Source organism: Argopecten irradians, chromosome 12 (genome assembly GCF_041381155.1).
Source record: "Argopecten irradians isolate NY chromosome 12, Ai_NY, whole genome shotgun sequence".
In the NCBI taxonomy this organism is placed as follows: Eukaryota; Metazoa; Mollusca; class Bivalvia; order Pectinida; family Pectinidae; genus Argopecten; species Argopecten irradians.
In genome coordinates, this window is record NC_091145.1 from 3,283,031 (window position 1) to 3,297,981 (window position 14,951).

Sequence of the window (14,951 nt, forward strand, 5' to 3'; positions counted from 1 at the left end):
TTTTTTTTCATAAAAATAGTGGGCCTTTGAATAAAATGTCTGAAAAGATATAATTAATTATTTTTTGATGTTTGTCATGGGTAGATCAGTGTTGATCACATAACTGGCCTGTCCAGCCATGTCATAAATATCGTAAGACACATGTGTATTAACACTTTTATGATGTCACATGTAGTTTTGACGTCATAACCTAATGGCGTCGCATGATTGCATGTCTCAGTAGACGGAAAAGTCACCTCCCAGCCGGATTGCTAGGTTTTATATAGTGACAAAATTAAAAAGTTTCACTTATATTTCTAATAATAAAAGTTAGGTGAAATAGAATATTCCATTCATGACTATGTAATGTGAACAAACTCGTTAAATAAGTTGATATGGCACTGGCACTCGCCTAAAGGCTCATCGCATATCAAATTATTGAACTCGTTTGATAAATTTTACATTACATAGCCACTCAGGTAAGATCCACTCAATGTATAGTTTATACAGTCCATAATATCCTCATAAAGAGAGTCCAATCCACCATTAATATCCTCATAAAGAGAGTCCAATAAATCTCATAAGAGAGTCCAATCAACCATTAATATCCTATAAAGAGAGTCCAATCAACCATTAATATCCTTATAAAGAGAGTCCAATCAACCATTAATATCCTCATAAAGAGAGTCCAATCCACCATTAATATCCTCATAAAGAGAGTCCAATCAACCATTAATATCCTCATAAAGAGAGTCCAATCCACCATTAATATCCTTATAAAGAGAGTCCAATCAACCATTAATATCCTCATAAAGAGAGTCCAATCCACCATTAATATCCTCATAAAGAGAGTCCAATCAACCATTAATATCCTCATAAAGAGAGTCCAATCCACCATTAATATCCTTATAAAGAGAGTCCAATCAACCATTAATATCCTTATAAAGAGAGTCCAATCCACCATTAATATCCTCATAAAGAGAGTCCAATCAACCATTAATATCCTCATAAAGAGAGTCCAATCCACCATTAATATCCTTATAAAGAGAGTCCAATCAACCATTAATATCCTCATAAAGAGAGTCCAATCAACCATTAATATCCTCATAATGAGTCCAATCCATCATTAATATCCTCATAAAGAGAGTCCAATCAACCATTGATATCCTCATAAAGAGAGTCTTATCCACCAGAAACAAAGGTGAGCTTAAGCAATAGTTAGGCGTCTGGCATCCGGGGCAAAATGGTTCAATTTGGCTGTTTTCTTATAAATGAGTGACTTCTTCTCTGAAACTAAACATAGGATAGCACTCAAACTGCATTGGTAGCATCCTTATGGAGTGGGGATTCAAAATTGTGCAAAGGTGGGACCAATTTTCAATTTTGCTATTTCAAATTGTAAGGTTTTATTATTATTACTAAATAAACCAGGTAAGTCATACATGCCCTCTGGGCCTCTTGTCTTCTCTAAGTCTACACCATGCCGCTGAAGTCGGCGATTAGGTGGCCGGGTGTCAACATGTCAAATCGGTCGGTGATCGAGTTATCCTGTTTTTAGTGTGCACCCGCTAATAGTCAATGTCATCTCGATGCTTGTAACTTCCTGTGTGGTTGTTGCAAAAACGTAAGCGTGTGGTGTCGCTGTGGTGTCTAGGAATTGGTCATGATTTTATAAATTATCTCATAAATGGACTCGATTAACTTGTAAAAAGGAACTAGAACCATGCCACTCCCCGCAGCATTGCTGGCGCGTCTGCAGAAACGAGGAATTGTAAAGGAAAAGGATGAACCGCCAGGTGCGTTGTTATTGTCATGAACATATGAATGTCTTTAAAAATTGTAAAAAGCTTACGTCTGTTTAGAAGAAAAAGTATACTTGAAGATAGTATAAGCAGAGAAAAGACCGAACCTTCTTTCGACGTATACACGGAATATCATGAGGAGCGTCAATATGCAAGATGCCTTTCCAGTTTTGCCCCAAACAGTTTAATGATTTGAATAATTTTAAAATGCCTGACTAACAAGCAAACCAAATTAAATACTTGGTGCTATTTTTATTATTAATGAAATATTGTTATTCTAGTTGCACCCGTGATAGCTCCTGTATCGAGTTCTGAGCCAGTTGAAGAGGTTTTCGCAGAAGATTATGATGATCCAGCCAAAGATTTGACTCCACATTTGGAAGAGCAAGAAAATGCAACTATTATTCCAGAACCTGAAAATATTGGTCCCCTTGTTTGGGAAGTTTCAGCATGTCCTAATATAAATAACCCTTACCATAAATGTGTCTCATACTGTCAGGAAAGGTGGGGTATGAAAACATTCAATGCAAGTGATGATATGTTACGGAAACGAGACCGAATGCTGCGGAGATATCCTCTTCCAGAAGGATGGGAGGAAGTAGCAGATGCTGAAACGTAAGGTTTTCCTCAATAGCGCATAAAGCATAAACCACCTTGTTTTTGCAATGACTTAATTTCATATTGTTAGCGGCCTTACAACTTTTTTTAGCTTCTTAACCGCTATTTAGACTGATGATAAATTATTGAATTTCGTGAAGTAGAAATCCACACCTTGTCAGAACTTATACTAAAAAACGTATCAAAAATTTGAGGTAAAATAACATTACAAAAATATCACATCAAGCAAGTTCAAGGGTTTATAAGAACAATTTATGTATACCAGTAATAAAATTTTGTTGAATGTTATGTTTTTAGTTTCAATATCCCTGAAACAATTTAAAAATAATGATACAAAATTGTTGTGATGATAAAATTCATTCTTAATGTTTTAATTGTCACCAAACAATATATCTTGACTTTGTGATGTTTTAACTGACCATCCCCCAATGTGGTATTGTTAATGGCCCTCCAAGAGCTCCTATATATATCCACTAATGAAATATTTCCTTGTGATCAGTAACAGGTACTACTATTGGAACTTTCTGACGGATGAAGTATCTTGGCTTTCTCCTGTTCATCCTTCAGCCAATATCACAGTTTCAGCACAGAAAGTTAATAAAAGTAGGTAAACAATACAATTTTATTTCAGTTACTTTTACGTGATGCTTTTCTGATAATTAATGCTTGTATATATTAGTTGCGCACTTTCTTTCACCATTCTTAGCTCCAAAACATCACATTTTTAGCTTCAAAACATCACATTTTTTAGCTTGACTACAACACTTGAGGTTCCAAGTTTGATTCCCAAATCAATAATCCTACAAATGTGTTAAGCTCAGAAGTATTTTTGGAAAATTGACAAAGTGATTAATCTGGATTTATACATAAGAGTTATCTTTAATTGCTAATTTGCTAGTAGGTTTTGATTGTGTAATCCTGTGTTTGTGAGCTTGAAATAGGAATATACTTCCGCATACAAAAAGTGGTGGATTTATACCTACAACTTTGCAAGGAAAGCAACTCTTGTCAAATGCAAAGATTAAATAGTTTGAAAACATTGACTTGATCAATTAATAATTATAACCATTCTTTAGTATAAATATAGTTCCACCTTACCATATGATGACTGTAAGATATCAGTGTATTATTGATTAAAAATCTATTTTAGATGTATCGATGGTGGATATTTCCTCTCGCCTTGATGGGTATGACAGCGAGGAAGATATAGACATGAAATCAGATAGTGATCTGGTAAGTTTCTTAGAATTATTCCGCAGATATTTTGCATTTTTCCTTTAAGTTTCATAGGTTTGTATTAACGTATTTTCAGTTTTGAAATTTGATAATCATTGCTTTAAAGATATCATAAAGAAAATGAGAGAAATGGCCTATATTACAACTGACTGATAAGGAAATTTTAATGGTTTGTGTCAAGATTCATCTGTGATCTCTTGTTAAAAAGGACAGTACCTGAATCAGGTGAGTCAAAATGTAATACGACTGTTTCATCCTTACAGAGTCCTTCCTCTAGTGATTCTGACTCGGACGTCGAGGAAGAGATGGTTGAAAAGCCATCAAGAGGTCGTGGTCAACGCGACCAAGGTCACGGTCGAGGAAGAGGTGGACGAAGACAAAAGGAAGAACTTGATCCAATGGACCCTGCATCATATTCTGAAGTTCCCAGGTATAATATGTTTAGAAGATAGGGTAATAAATCAGTAGTCTATCATTGTCAGACACGTTCGGAAATGAGAGTGCAAGATGGTGCCGAGATAAAAATCCAAATATCTGGAGAAATTCAGGGGTTAACACTAGTGCCTCTAACTAAAATTTTATTCGGCCGTCAGGTTGTCTTTAACAAAAGCCCTGCTGGCTGCTTTTACTTTTCTTTCTTAACCATATCCTTAAATGGTTTTGTCTAAGAACCATATCCTTAAATGGTTTTGTCTAAGAAGGGAAAAATTAACATATTTGTTTTAGGAAAATTCATGGTATGAAAACCTACATCTGCATTGTATGTCAAAGAATTCATTAAAATATTTTCTAAAATGCAAGATATTTCTTTGATATTTCTTTGATGCAAAATGTATCGCTCCTGAGGTGGGTTTTTTTAAGAGAGATGAAATCAGCGGCTCATCAAGTGCTTGTAGCAATATGGTAACACAATATATAAGCTATGGGCTATTTAAGTAAATCTCATCTGTACTAAAAATGGTATTTCACCTTTCTAGGGGAACTTGGTCGACTGGACTTGACAGACGAGGAGAGGCAAAAACTGGAGCAGATATCACAGCATCTGGACCACTATTCCAACAACGCCCCTACCCCAGCCCTGGGGAGATCCTACGGAGGAACCAAGGGGGAGGGCCTAAGGAATAGACTTCTGACAAATTAACCGTGGCATTCCTTCATAGACAACTAGGAATATTGTGTCATAGAACAGAAACAAATTCATGATGCCTTCACTATTTCTTAGAACGTTGGCCATGATAGGATTGACTAAATTTGATACATGAAAATATAAAAGGCAGAAATATGTTATCTGTTAGGTAAGAAATGAAATTAAGGAGAAAAGATGAAGACCAATTTTAACAATCTCTAAATATCTTTTGTCTCTTCTGGATTGAGGGGTGTTGATTCGAGCATCATTTTGCCAACGCATTAAATCATTTTAAATCTCATTGTAAATAAAATCATATAGTCAAACGAGAAAGTTGTGATGGTTGTCATTCCTAATATATCATTACTGTTGACGCAATAATAGTGTGAACGGTTTCGGTTGATCACTACATCAGCATGCTGTCGCAATTGCCTGGCAGACTGGCGGTAATCTTTGATTATCAAACCAAAGGAAGATATTCTATATGATATTAAATTTTCAATATAGGGGCGATAATCTTATGATCTGGTTTTCCAGTTTCAAACTAGGGGCGATAATCCTATGATCTAGTTTTCCAGTTTCAAACTAGGGGAGATAATCTTTCATCTGATTTTCCAGTTTCGAACTACTAGAAGGAGATAATCTTTGATATGATACTAATGGAGATTATATTTTGTCCAATTTTCTGGATTCAAACCAGTTGGAGATAATCTTTGATATGCTTTTTCAGTTTCAAACTAGGGGGAGGTAATCTTTGATATGGTTTTCCAGTTTCAACATAGGAGGAGATAATCTTTTATATGATTTTCCAGTTTCACACTAGGGGAGATAATCTTTTATATGATTTTCCAGTTTCAACCTAGGGGGAGATAATTTTTTATATTATTTTCCAGTTTCAAACTAGGGCGAGATAATCTTTTATATGATTTTCCAGTTTCAAACTTGGAGAGATAATCTTTTTAATGGTTTTCCAGTTCCAAACTAGGGGGAGATAATCTTTGATATGATTTTCCAGTTTCAACCTAGGGGGAGATAATTTTTTATATTATTTGGCAGTTTCAAACTAGGGGAAGATAATCTTTGATATTATTTTCCGGGTTCAACCAAGGGGGAGATAAACTTTGATATGATTTTCCAGTTTCAAACTAGGGGGAGATAACAGAATGTCTGATTATTCAGCTTCAAATTTACAGTGATAATATGGTACAAGACAGGTAATTACCAAAAAGATAATTGTAATGCTCATCAGTCTCCATTCTTACTGTTTTATATATAGAAATAACATAAAAAATCAAAATTATAATGATGATACAAGTCACACAACTTAGTACAAAAAAAGTTCAAATACACAGTTTTAAGTACTGTTGAAAATATATTCAGACATTTGGAATATATGAACATTTATACAAATTGACACAAATAGATTAATTTATTACACATGCATCCATACAAAATGATTTGACACAGATATATATTGTACACATACAAATGGTTTTAGCACATACACACAGTTCCACCCACTTAGAAGGAATCTTTGGTATGATGTAATCACGTTATACAAAAGTTAATTATTACATTTCATGAAATAATTATTATATTATATATTAGATATCATACATCAGTATCATTTATATAAAGACATGCATTTCTACTAATATTGCCATCTTCTAACAAAACAGTCTCATACATATACATAAAATAAATATTATGAACTGAAATGCTGATTATAGTGTAAAACTGTTTCAATGTATTGGAGCTTTTCTCAACCAATTCTCTACATTCTAGATCATCCATGAATAAATGTCATATGAAATGAATATATTGACAATGATTGTAATCCCTGAACTATCAAGGATGAGTAATCTGGAGTCACTTTTTAGGTCACCTGAGACGGAGTCTCAAGTGACCTATTCTAATCGCCTTTTGTCCGTTGACGTCCGTTGTGCGTCGTATGGCGATAAACAATTTACTTTTTCGACTTCTTCTCCAAAACTACCGAACCAAATTTGTTGAAATTTTGCAGAAACCTTCCATAGCCAAAGGTCAACCAAAATTGTGAGTTATATGGTCCCAGCCCCCCAGGGGCCTGAGGGGTGGGGCCAAAAGGGGTCAAATAGGCTAAAACTTCAAAAATCTTCTTCTGATATTCCAGAAATGGTAGAATCAAATACTTTTCATAGATTGAAAGGTCTTGAGGTCCTTTACAAAAATTGTGAATTTTATGACCCTGGGGTCTCGCGTTCCCCCCTGGGGAGGGGATCAAGTTTGCTATGGTTTATACAGGGAAAAGACATTTTTGAGCATTATTTGGTCATTTGTAATAGGAAATAAGTCAAATGTTGTCAGAATTATCAGTATGAGATTGCCATTGAATCCTATTAACAATTTTTCCTCGACCTGACCCCCAGGGGCCTGAGGGGTGGGGCCAAAAGGGGTCAAATAGGCTAAAACTTCAAAAATCTTCTTCTGAAATTCCAGAAATGGTAGAATCAAATACTCTTCATAGATTAAAAGGTCTTGAGGTCCTTTACAAAAATTGTGAATTATATGACCCTGGGGTCTCACGTTCCCCCCTAGGGAGGGGGGTCAAGTTTACTATAGTTTATACAGGGAAAAGACATTTTTGAGCATTATTTGGTCATTTGTAATAGGAAATAAGTCAAATGTTGTCAGAATTATCAGTATGAGAAGGCCATTGAATCCTATTAACAATTTTTCCACGACTGACCCCCAGGGGCCTGAGGGGTGGGGCCAAAAGGGGTCAAATAGGCTAAAACTTCAAAAATCTTCTTCTGAAATTCCAGAAATGGTAGAATCAAATACTCTTCATAGATTAAAAGGTCTTGAGGTCCTTTACAAAAAATTGTGAATTATATGACCCTGGGGTCTCACGTTCCCCCCTAGGGAGGGGGTCAAGTTTACTATAGTTTATACAGGGAAAAGACATTTTTGAGCATTATTTGGTCATTTGTAATAGGAAATAAGTCAAATGTTGTCAGAATTATCAGTATGAGAAGGCCATTGAATCCTATTAACAATTTTTCCACGACTGACCCCCAGGGGCCGGAGGGGTGGGGCCAAAAGGGGTCAAATAGGCTAAAACTTCAAAAATCTTCTTCTGAAATTCCAGAAATGGCAGAATCAAATACTCTTCATAGATTGAAAGATCTTGAGGTCCTTTACAAAAATTGTGAATTATATGACCCTGGGGTCTCACGTTCCCCCCTGGGGAGGGGGGTCAAGTTTACTATAGTTTATATAGGGAAAATACATTTTTGAGCATTATTTGGTCATGTGATAGGAAATGAGTCAAACTTTGTTAGAATTATTAGCCTGAGATAGTATTTTAACATCATATCCATATTGGTCCTGGCCGACCCCCAGGGGCCAGAGGGTGGGACCAAAATTGGTCAAAATGGCTAAAATTTCAAGTGTCTCCTTCTGAATTTACAAATTTGATGGAACCAAATACTCTTCATAGATTGGAAGGTCTTTCTAAGGCCCTTTACAAGAATTGTGAATTTCATGGCCCTGGCATCTCAGACTTTCCCCTGATTAGGGGTCAAATATATTTTAATTGATATTGGAAAAACACATTTATTAGCATTATTTGCTTTATTTTCAATAGGTCAAACTTGGTTAGAATTATTACCCCGTGATAGCATTTTAGCATCATATCCATATTGGTCCTGGCCAACCTCCAGGGGTAGATGGGCGGGGCCAAAAGGGGTCAAAATGACTAAAATAAAAAAATAAAATCTTCTGAATTCACAGATTTGATGGAATCAGATACTCTTCATAGATTGAAAAGTCAGTTATAAAATCACTGACTGGTTTCAAGGGCCTGATAGGCCAATATATAGTGTTTTTGTGTCTTTGTTTCATTCTGTATCCGAACTCGGGTGACCGCTAAGGCCCATGGGCCTCTTGTTTATCAATTAAAATATTTTCATGCAAACTATTCTCTCTAAAACTTTCTTGTTTATCAGATGTATAAAATTGTCCAGAATGTCCATTTTTAGTGTCCTGTGTCACAGTTGTATTTTTGGGATATTGAGAACGATACTCAGTCTATGATCAATGTTGAAACTTGATTGTTGACATATAATCAATTGGCTGAAATATTCATAAACAATATTTTGCTTGTTGGTGATATATTGAAAAAATAGTCGAAAGTTTACTGCAAGGTGATGTCATTAGTCCTTCACTTTCATGGTAAGGGAGACAACTCGTCGAGATATTTTAATACACAGACAAATTTTGTTGGTACGATGGTAGATCTACTACTGTGCTTGTTCTGATACTGTACATAGATCCCGTGGGTGTCGGGATGAATGTATTACCCGGAATGGTACCCAGGGGCCAACTTTGACCCTCAGTGTCTGTCCAAAAGCGGTTGTTTCTTTCCTCGCAATCCCGACATCTAAGTGGCATTAGGGGGTATCTCTGGTTGGCTGCTGTACCTGTTCAACAAAGAAAAGAAAACATTGATAATTAGATTATCTTTTACTTGACCTCAGATAAGGGATGCAAGCCATCTAGCAATCTCGTTTATTCAATTTTCTTGAGGATAAGTGTGTTTATGCAATATTGTATTCTGTTTGGCTGTAAGTTAAAGATGCTCCAGCGCTGACAAATGGTATTTTTTCACTATCAAAAACAGGAGCTGACTTTACTTTACATCATTACCACCATTGAAAAATTTGAGCTTCTAATTTTACTTCAAGTTAAAAATATGAAAAATTATTAATTGCATCCCGAAAAAATTCCGTGGCACTATATCCTATATGGAATGAAGTAATAATTGCGCATGCACCAAAGGCGAAATAAATTATCTTATGTTATTTTTTGTGTTATTTAGGCATATAAATACACGATTAAACACCCAAATATTGTTCATATGATGAATACCATTTTTGCTCTGTCGGCGATGGAGCATCTTTAACTGTGTTTAACAATTTCCTCACTGCTTTTATAAGACCTGAGACAATGGACCTTGTTGAAGCATGGTTGGGTGGAATTTGTTCAAATGAATGACCTTCACCTTCAACTTTGATCTTGGATGTTTCAAAAAGCCATAGGTTTCAAATCAATAATGTCTTTTTCATATGGGAAAATAATTGAATTTTGGCATAAATGGCATATGACTTTTACTGAGGTCACCAAAGTTAACTATACAATATTTTGATTACAAAAGATTAGTGCTTTCTTTACAAGCCAATAGGCCTAGGCCAAACAAACTTTGTGTACCAAATGAATTCAATGTCAAAAGGTTCAAGTAGTAGATAATGCTTAAGATTATATAGCATATTAGATAGCATGGAATTAGGCTCATGTATATAGAGTTACCGAAGACATTTATGAAACCAATGGATTATTTTTGGGACATCCTGGTGAGAGACATATATGCTAATATTCATCAGCCATGACGAAAGTTACTTAAACAGTTATAAACAAAAGAAAACTACAAAATAACAAAGTTATTGATAAGAAACAAGAGGCCCATGGGTCTTAACGGTCATCTGATTATTAGCACAATACAACATAGTCATTTAAAGAATTTAGCCTATTTGACCCCTGTCACCATGAATGTAGGTCAAGGCCATTCATTTGAACAAACTTGGTAGCCCTTCATCCCAGCAGGCTACAGGCCAAATATCAGTACCCTGGGCTTTTTGGTTATTGAGAAGAAGTCGTTTTAACATATTTTAGCCTTTTAGACCCCTGTGACCTTGACCTTCATTCAAGGTCATTAATTTGAACAAACTTGGTAGCCCTTCATCCCAGCATGCTACAGGCCAAATATCAGTACCCTGGGCCTATAGGTTATTTACAAGAAGTGATTTAAAGATTTTAGCCTATTTTACCCCTGTGACTTTGAATGAAGGTCAAGGTCATTCATTTGTACGAACTTAAAAGCCCTTCATTCCAGCAACCAACAGCCCAAATATGAGTACCCTGGGCCTTCCGGTTATTGAGAAGTTGTTTGACTGAAAAGTTGACACACGGCGGACGGCGCACGACGACCGACAGAGCATGATGATTATTGGTCAGGTAACCTAAAAAGGGGAGTAGTCCGAGGACTTCCGAAATATACACGATGGACCGAGGCATTACGGAAGCGCAGGCGTCGTCTGCTTCTATCAAAAAAGCGGGTTTGTATAATGTCGGTCGTTTTCTTGGTTTTTTAAGTAAACGGGGCATTTTTGCTTTTTGCCTTTCTTCTATATTGGGAAAATTTAAATACACTAGGAAATATGAAACATATGTGTATCGCGTTTTCAAGTTCTAATAGCTTTCAAATGTAAAACTAAATTTTTGCTTACAAACATTTGATATTAAATGTCAATTATCAACTGTGTCTTATTGGGATATTTAAATGATATGCTAATTAAGAATCGATTTGGGTACAAAGAAGTCCAAAAATTCAATAAATCAAAGGGACTATTTGACACGCGCGTTCATTAAATCCGATGGTAAGAAAAGCAGCTGGTTTTAACTTCCTCGTATGAAAGTAATCAGAAAGGCTACTACCGAGATAAAATTTGTTTTTCATTGTCCATGAAATATATACATAGCTAAGTATTGATGACATCGGACACCGGTAATAGCCGGAGAGGAATGTGGACGCCCCTTTTATCTTTGCTCTCTGTAATAACACACGGTCCGATCGGCTATAGGTTTACATAAAGCAAGCCATGTGGTAGCAGTAGAAAGGAAAATCCACACACCATTTATTACTGATCATCTCGTGGTTCACACCAAACTGAAACCAGATTTGTTGCCGAACCCTAACGACAGAGAAACGTGAGACTCGCGTGCATCTTAATTGGGGTGTGACTCACGTGCAGTTTTATTTGAGTGTTTATAATTAGTTTGCCCGGGTGGTAGTCATTTAGATAGTGTAGTAATGTATTAACTGATTGTAATGATATCTTAGCGGTATTCAGATTTTAGCGTTCTCAGTCGAGGTGAAGCATAATATATATCGCACAAAAAAAGTAAACAAAAATTATCAAATTCTGAAGAAAAAAATATAAACTTGTTGGAATTAAAAATAAATAAATAAATGAAATACTCATTTTATGAGACAGACGTGTTTGTTTCCAGTAAACCGTTGGTTTCTTTGAAACAACTATTTTATTTGCAATACCGTTTATACCTTTTTTCGCAATGATAATTTCGCAGGGCAATACTACAGTTGTAAAAAATTAATTCGCAAAAAAGTAGGCTAATCATGAGAAACTTGGGAAATTTCAATTTTCTCAATTAACGTCAAATCCACAAAAGCTTTAACTCGAGAAAATAACCATCAAACCGGTAAATTGTAATACATGTATAAATATTATATATGTAACTTAAATGCATGCGCAAATGACAAAGAACTTACGATATAGTCATTTCAAACTTCGTTTGATATATTGATAACAATTTATAATTAATTAAGCGAACATTTGTTTTTCATGCATTTCTTACGGAGCACACACAATCATGAACAACCACGTAACTGACCGTGACTAACAAACAAAAAGACAGTGGTTTTCCAATGTTCCTGATTGTTCAATGCCCACTGTACGTATGTACTGCACAAAGTCAGCTTAAATATAAATACCGTTCCAAAAGAATGAAATGTCAGATGAGGTTAAAATGAGAATTTATCAACCCTGTTGATTATCGCCGGGGCTAACAACCGACATTATTGCTTTGTTGTATGATTAATGATAAGTGATTTGTCTTGGTTTATCAAAGCTAAAATACGATAATCACCCCCAGAACTTCCACTCGAATGGGGTGAAAATTGATAAATCCTGGTTTAATGAACGGATTCTCGCCACATACCGTACCTATACTTGGCGCTGTATCGGACGCCAGTTCGCCCGAGCGTCCTTTCTTCGACTCGTCGGACCGCTGACGTCGACAGCAACAGATGATGACAACAATAGCTATGACGACACCACATGACGTCACAGCAGCGATGACACCGAACACTGGTACTATAGCTGTGCAGCATTCCCCGTCCCCACGAGCTGTGGTGCAACACCCATATGTACACCCCTCACATTCCCCGTCGGTCTCTGAAAGATAAAATTGGCATCTAGGTAAAAAATCCACAAGTGCCGTATGATCTCAAAGACACTATACCTTTCTGAAACGGTTTTAAATTTTTAACATAAGAATGTACAACGTGATCGATAATTCTATAGAGACGCAAAAGTTATTAACTTATCATCGCTTTCTGAATTATTTAATTCAAATTAAAAGAAATAAAATAAAGAAAAACATAACGCGGGTCGTCTTATAAAAACAGCGAAATGAATTTCCACTGTTATCATATATTACGCAGAAAATCTTGCATATGTTTTATGTTGTAACCTCATCTTAAGCCATCGATATATATTTTCTTATGCTATTAATGTTTTGTAAATTTTGCTCCGGAAAGGTAGTAGGCCTTTACGATGATAATAAATAATAAATGAGAATACATTTGTACTTGAGCAAAGCTTTTAAAGTATAGAGTCAATATACAGCACTCCAAAGAAGGCGATGGTCGAGTGGTTAATTAAGATTGCCCAAAACGACCCACCTCTGGGTCTCAACTTGAGGCAATGGCCAGGCACTGATATATGTACAGGTCAGCGGTTGTTTTCCGATTACTCCGGCTTTCCTTGATCTACTAAAAACTGACAGCCCTTAAATGACCCGGGCTATTATATCAATTGGACGTTTAACCAAACAAGCCAAGCCAATCAAAATTGTGTAAATTATAAACATATATAATTGTCACTTTCACAGAAGTGTATGTAGTTATTGTGTAAAGTGTTCCATAGGAGTTAGTTTCAATGCAATTCGCAAGCTCCGACGGAGTTCATGAAATTCACGTATATATATTATCATTTACTTACTAATCCAAAGAGTTCTAATGTTCACAAAATATGTACACGGACAACTATACGCATGGCTTGGACCAATCGATTAACGGTTATAAATAGTCATATCATAACTATGTCCTCTGGTGACCCTAGTTACATGGATATATAAGTTTTCAATAAGACCAGGAAAACCACCACGGTTGAAATAGCTTTATCGTAATTATGAACTCTTGTGATCCTATTTACATATATATTCGTTATAAAATTTAACATATTTCAACTTACCTTTTGTTTTCATTAAGGCCTTGGTTAAAAATAGCCATGTCATAGTTATGAACTTTACTGACCCTAGTTACATGTAATAAGACACATTCCAACTTATCTTTTGTTTTCAATAAGGCCAGGAAACCACCGCGGTTAAAAATAGCCATGTCATAATTATGAACTTTTACTGACCCTAGTTACATGTAATAAAACATATTCCAACTTACCTTTAGTTTTCAATAAGACCAGGAAAACCACTATAACAAATATTTCCATTTTGCCATGTCAGAATTCATCAGAGAGTCGCCATGTCTCAGCATCAGCAGCTCAAACATATAATATACTTGTTTACCGCAGACTGAATACCAATTCCGCCACTGTATATTGGTTACAGTCGCCACTGAGAGAGGAGAGGGATGGGGAGGTTACTATCAGTGTATTTACATACCCTAATCCATCATCACAGGCTCTAGATAACCAATACACTCTGTCAAACTGACTCTCAGCACGCGCTTCAGGGCTGTCGTCAGGCGAGTTGATCCAAATCTCGACTCGGTATCAACAAGCGGCACGATTTATTTTAGAGGATACTGCAGTTTTTCTTGAGATACGTCACTAAGAAAGTTATCTTTTTAGCAAGTAGATATCACGGTCTATTTTTGACAGTGCATCTCCAAAAGCCATCATGCATGAGAATGTCACTCGTCAGTCCTAGATTCAATCCGTAACCAATGTTTTTAAACTCGGAACTTAACGATAGATTTAAAACTGGCTTTATTTCAATATAAATCTTTACAAAAAACACGTCTTATGTGTTTTCAAAATAACCATGGACGGCCATGGATTAAAAAGAAAATTTGTTCCACTGAAATCAAAGTTGTCTGATGTCGTTCTTACAAGTAGTTATTTTAGTTTTATTTCATATAATGATAATATCGCAATCGGAGCCTTTCATCCCTGACATTTCCGTCCGGATTATGAATTTTCCGAACTATCGACGTCCGGATTATCGCGGATCCAATGCATATGCTTAACATCCCCTAACGCCATGTTAGA

General features: G+C 35.9%; 2 protein-coding genes across 2 annotated transcripts; one reads left to right on the top strand and one right to left on the bottom strand.

Moving 5' to 3' along the window:
- Positions 1-1,570: 1,570 nt before the first annotated feature.
- LOC138336267 (polyglutamine-binding protein 1-like) lies at positions 1,571-4,923 on the top strand. The gene is made up of 6 exons (XM_069285682.1): positions 1,571-1,775; positions 2,063-2,396; positions 2,899-3,002; positions 3,550-3,632; positions 3,899-4,065; positions 4,613-4,923. The coding sequence occupies exons 1-6, from the start codon at positions 1,703-1,705 to the stop codon at positions 4,758-4,760; spliced, it is 909 nt and encodes a 302-aa protein (XP_069141783.1). The 5' UTR covers positions 1,571-1,702; the 3' UTR covers positions 4,761-4,923.
- A 2,726-nt stretch (positions 4,924-7,649) lies between these two features.
- Positions 7,650-14,346, bottom strand: LOC138336794 (uncharacterized). The gene is made up of 3 exons (XM_069286358.1): positions 14,123-14,346; positions 12,606-12,836; positions 7,650-9,224 (listed from the first exon to the last, which is right to left on the bottom strand). The coding sequence occupies exons 1-3, from the start codon at positions 14,169-14,171 to the stop codon at positions 9,004-9,006; spliced, it is 501 nt and encodes a 166-aa protein (XP_069142459.1). The 5' UTR covers positions 14,172-14,346; the 3' UTR covers positions 7,650-9,003.
- Between the last annotated feature and the right edge of the window lie 605 nt (positions 14,347-14,951).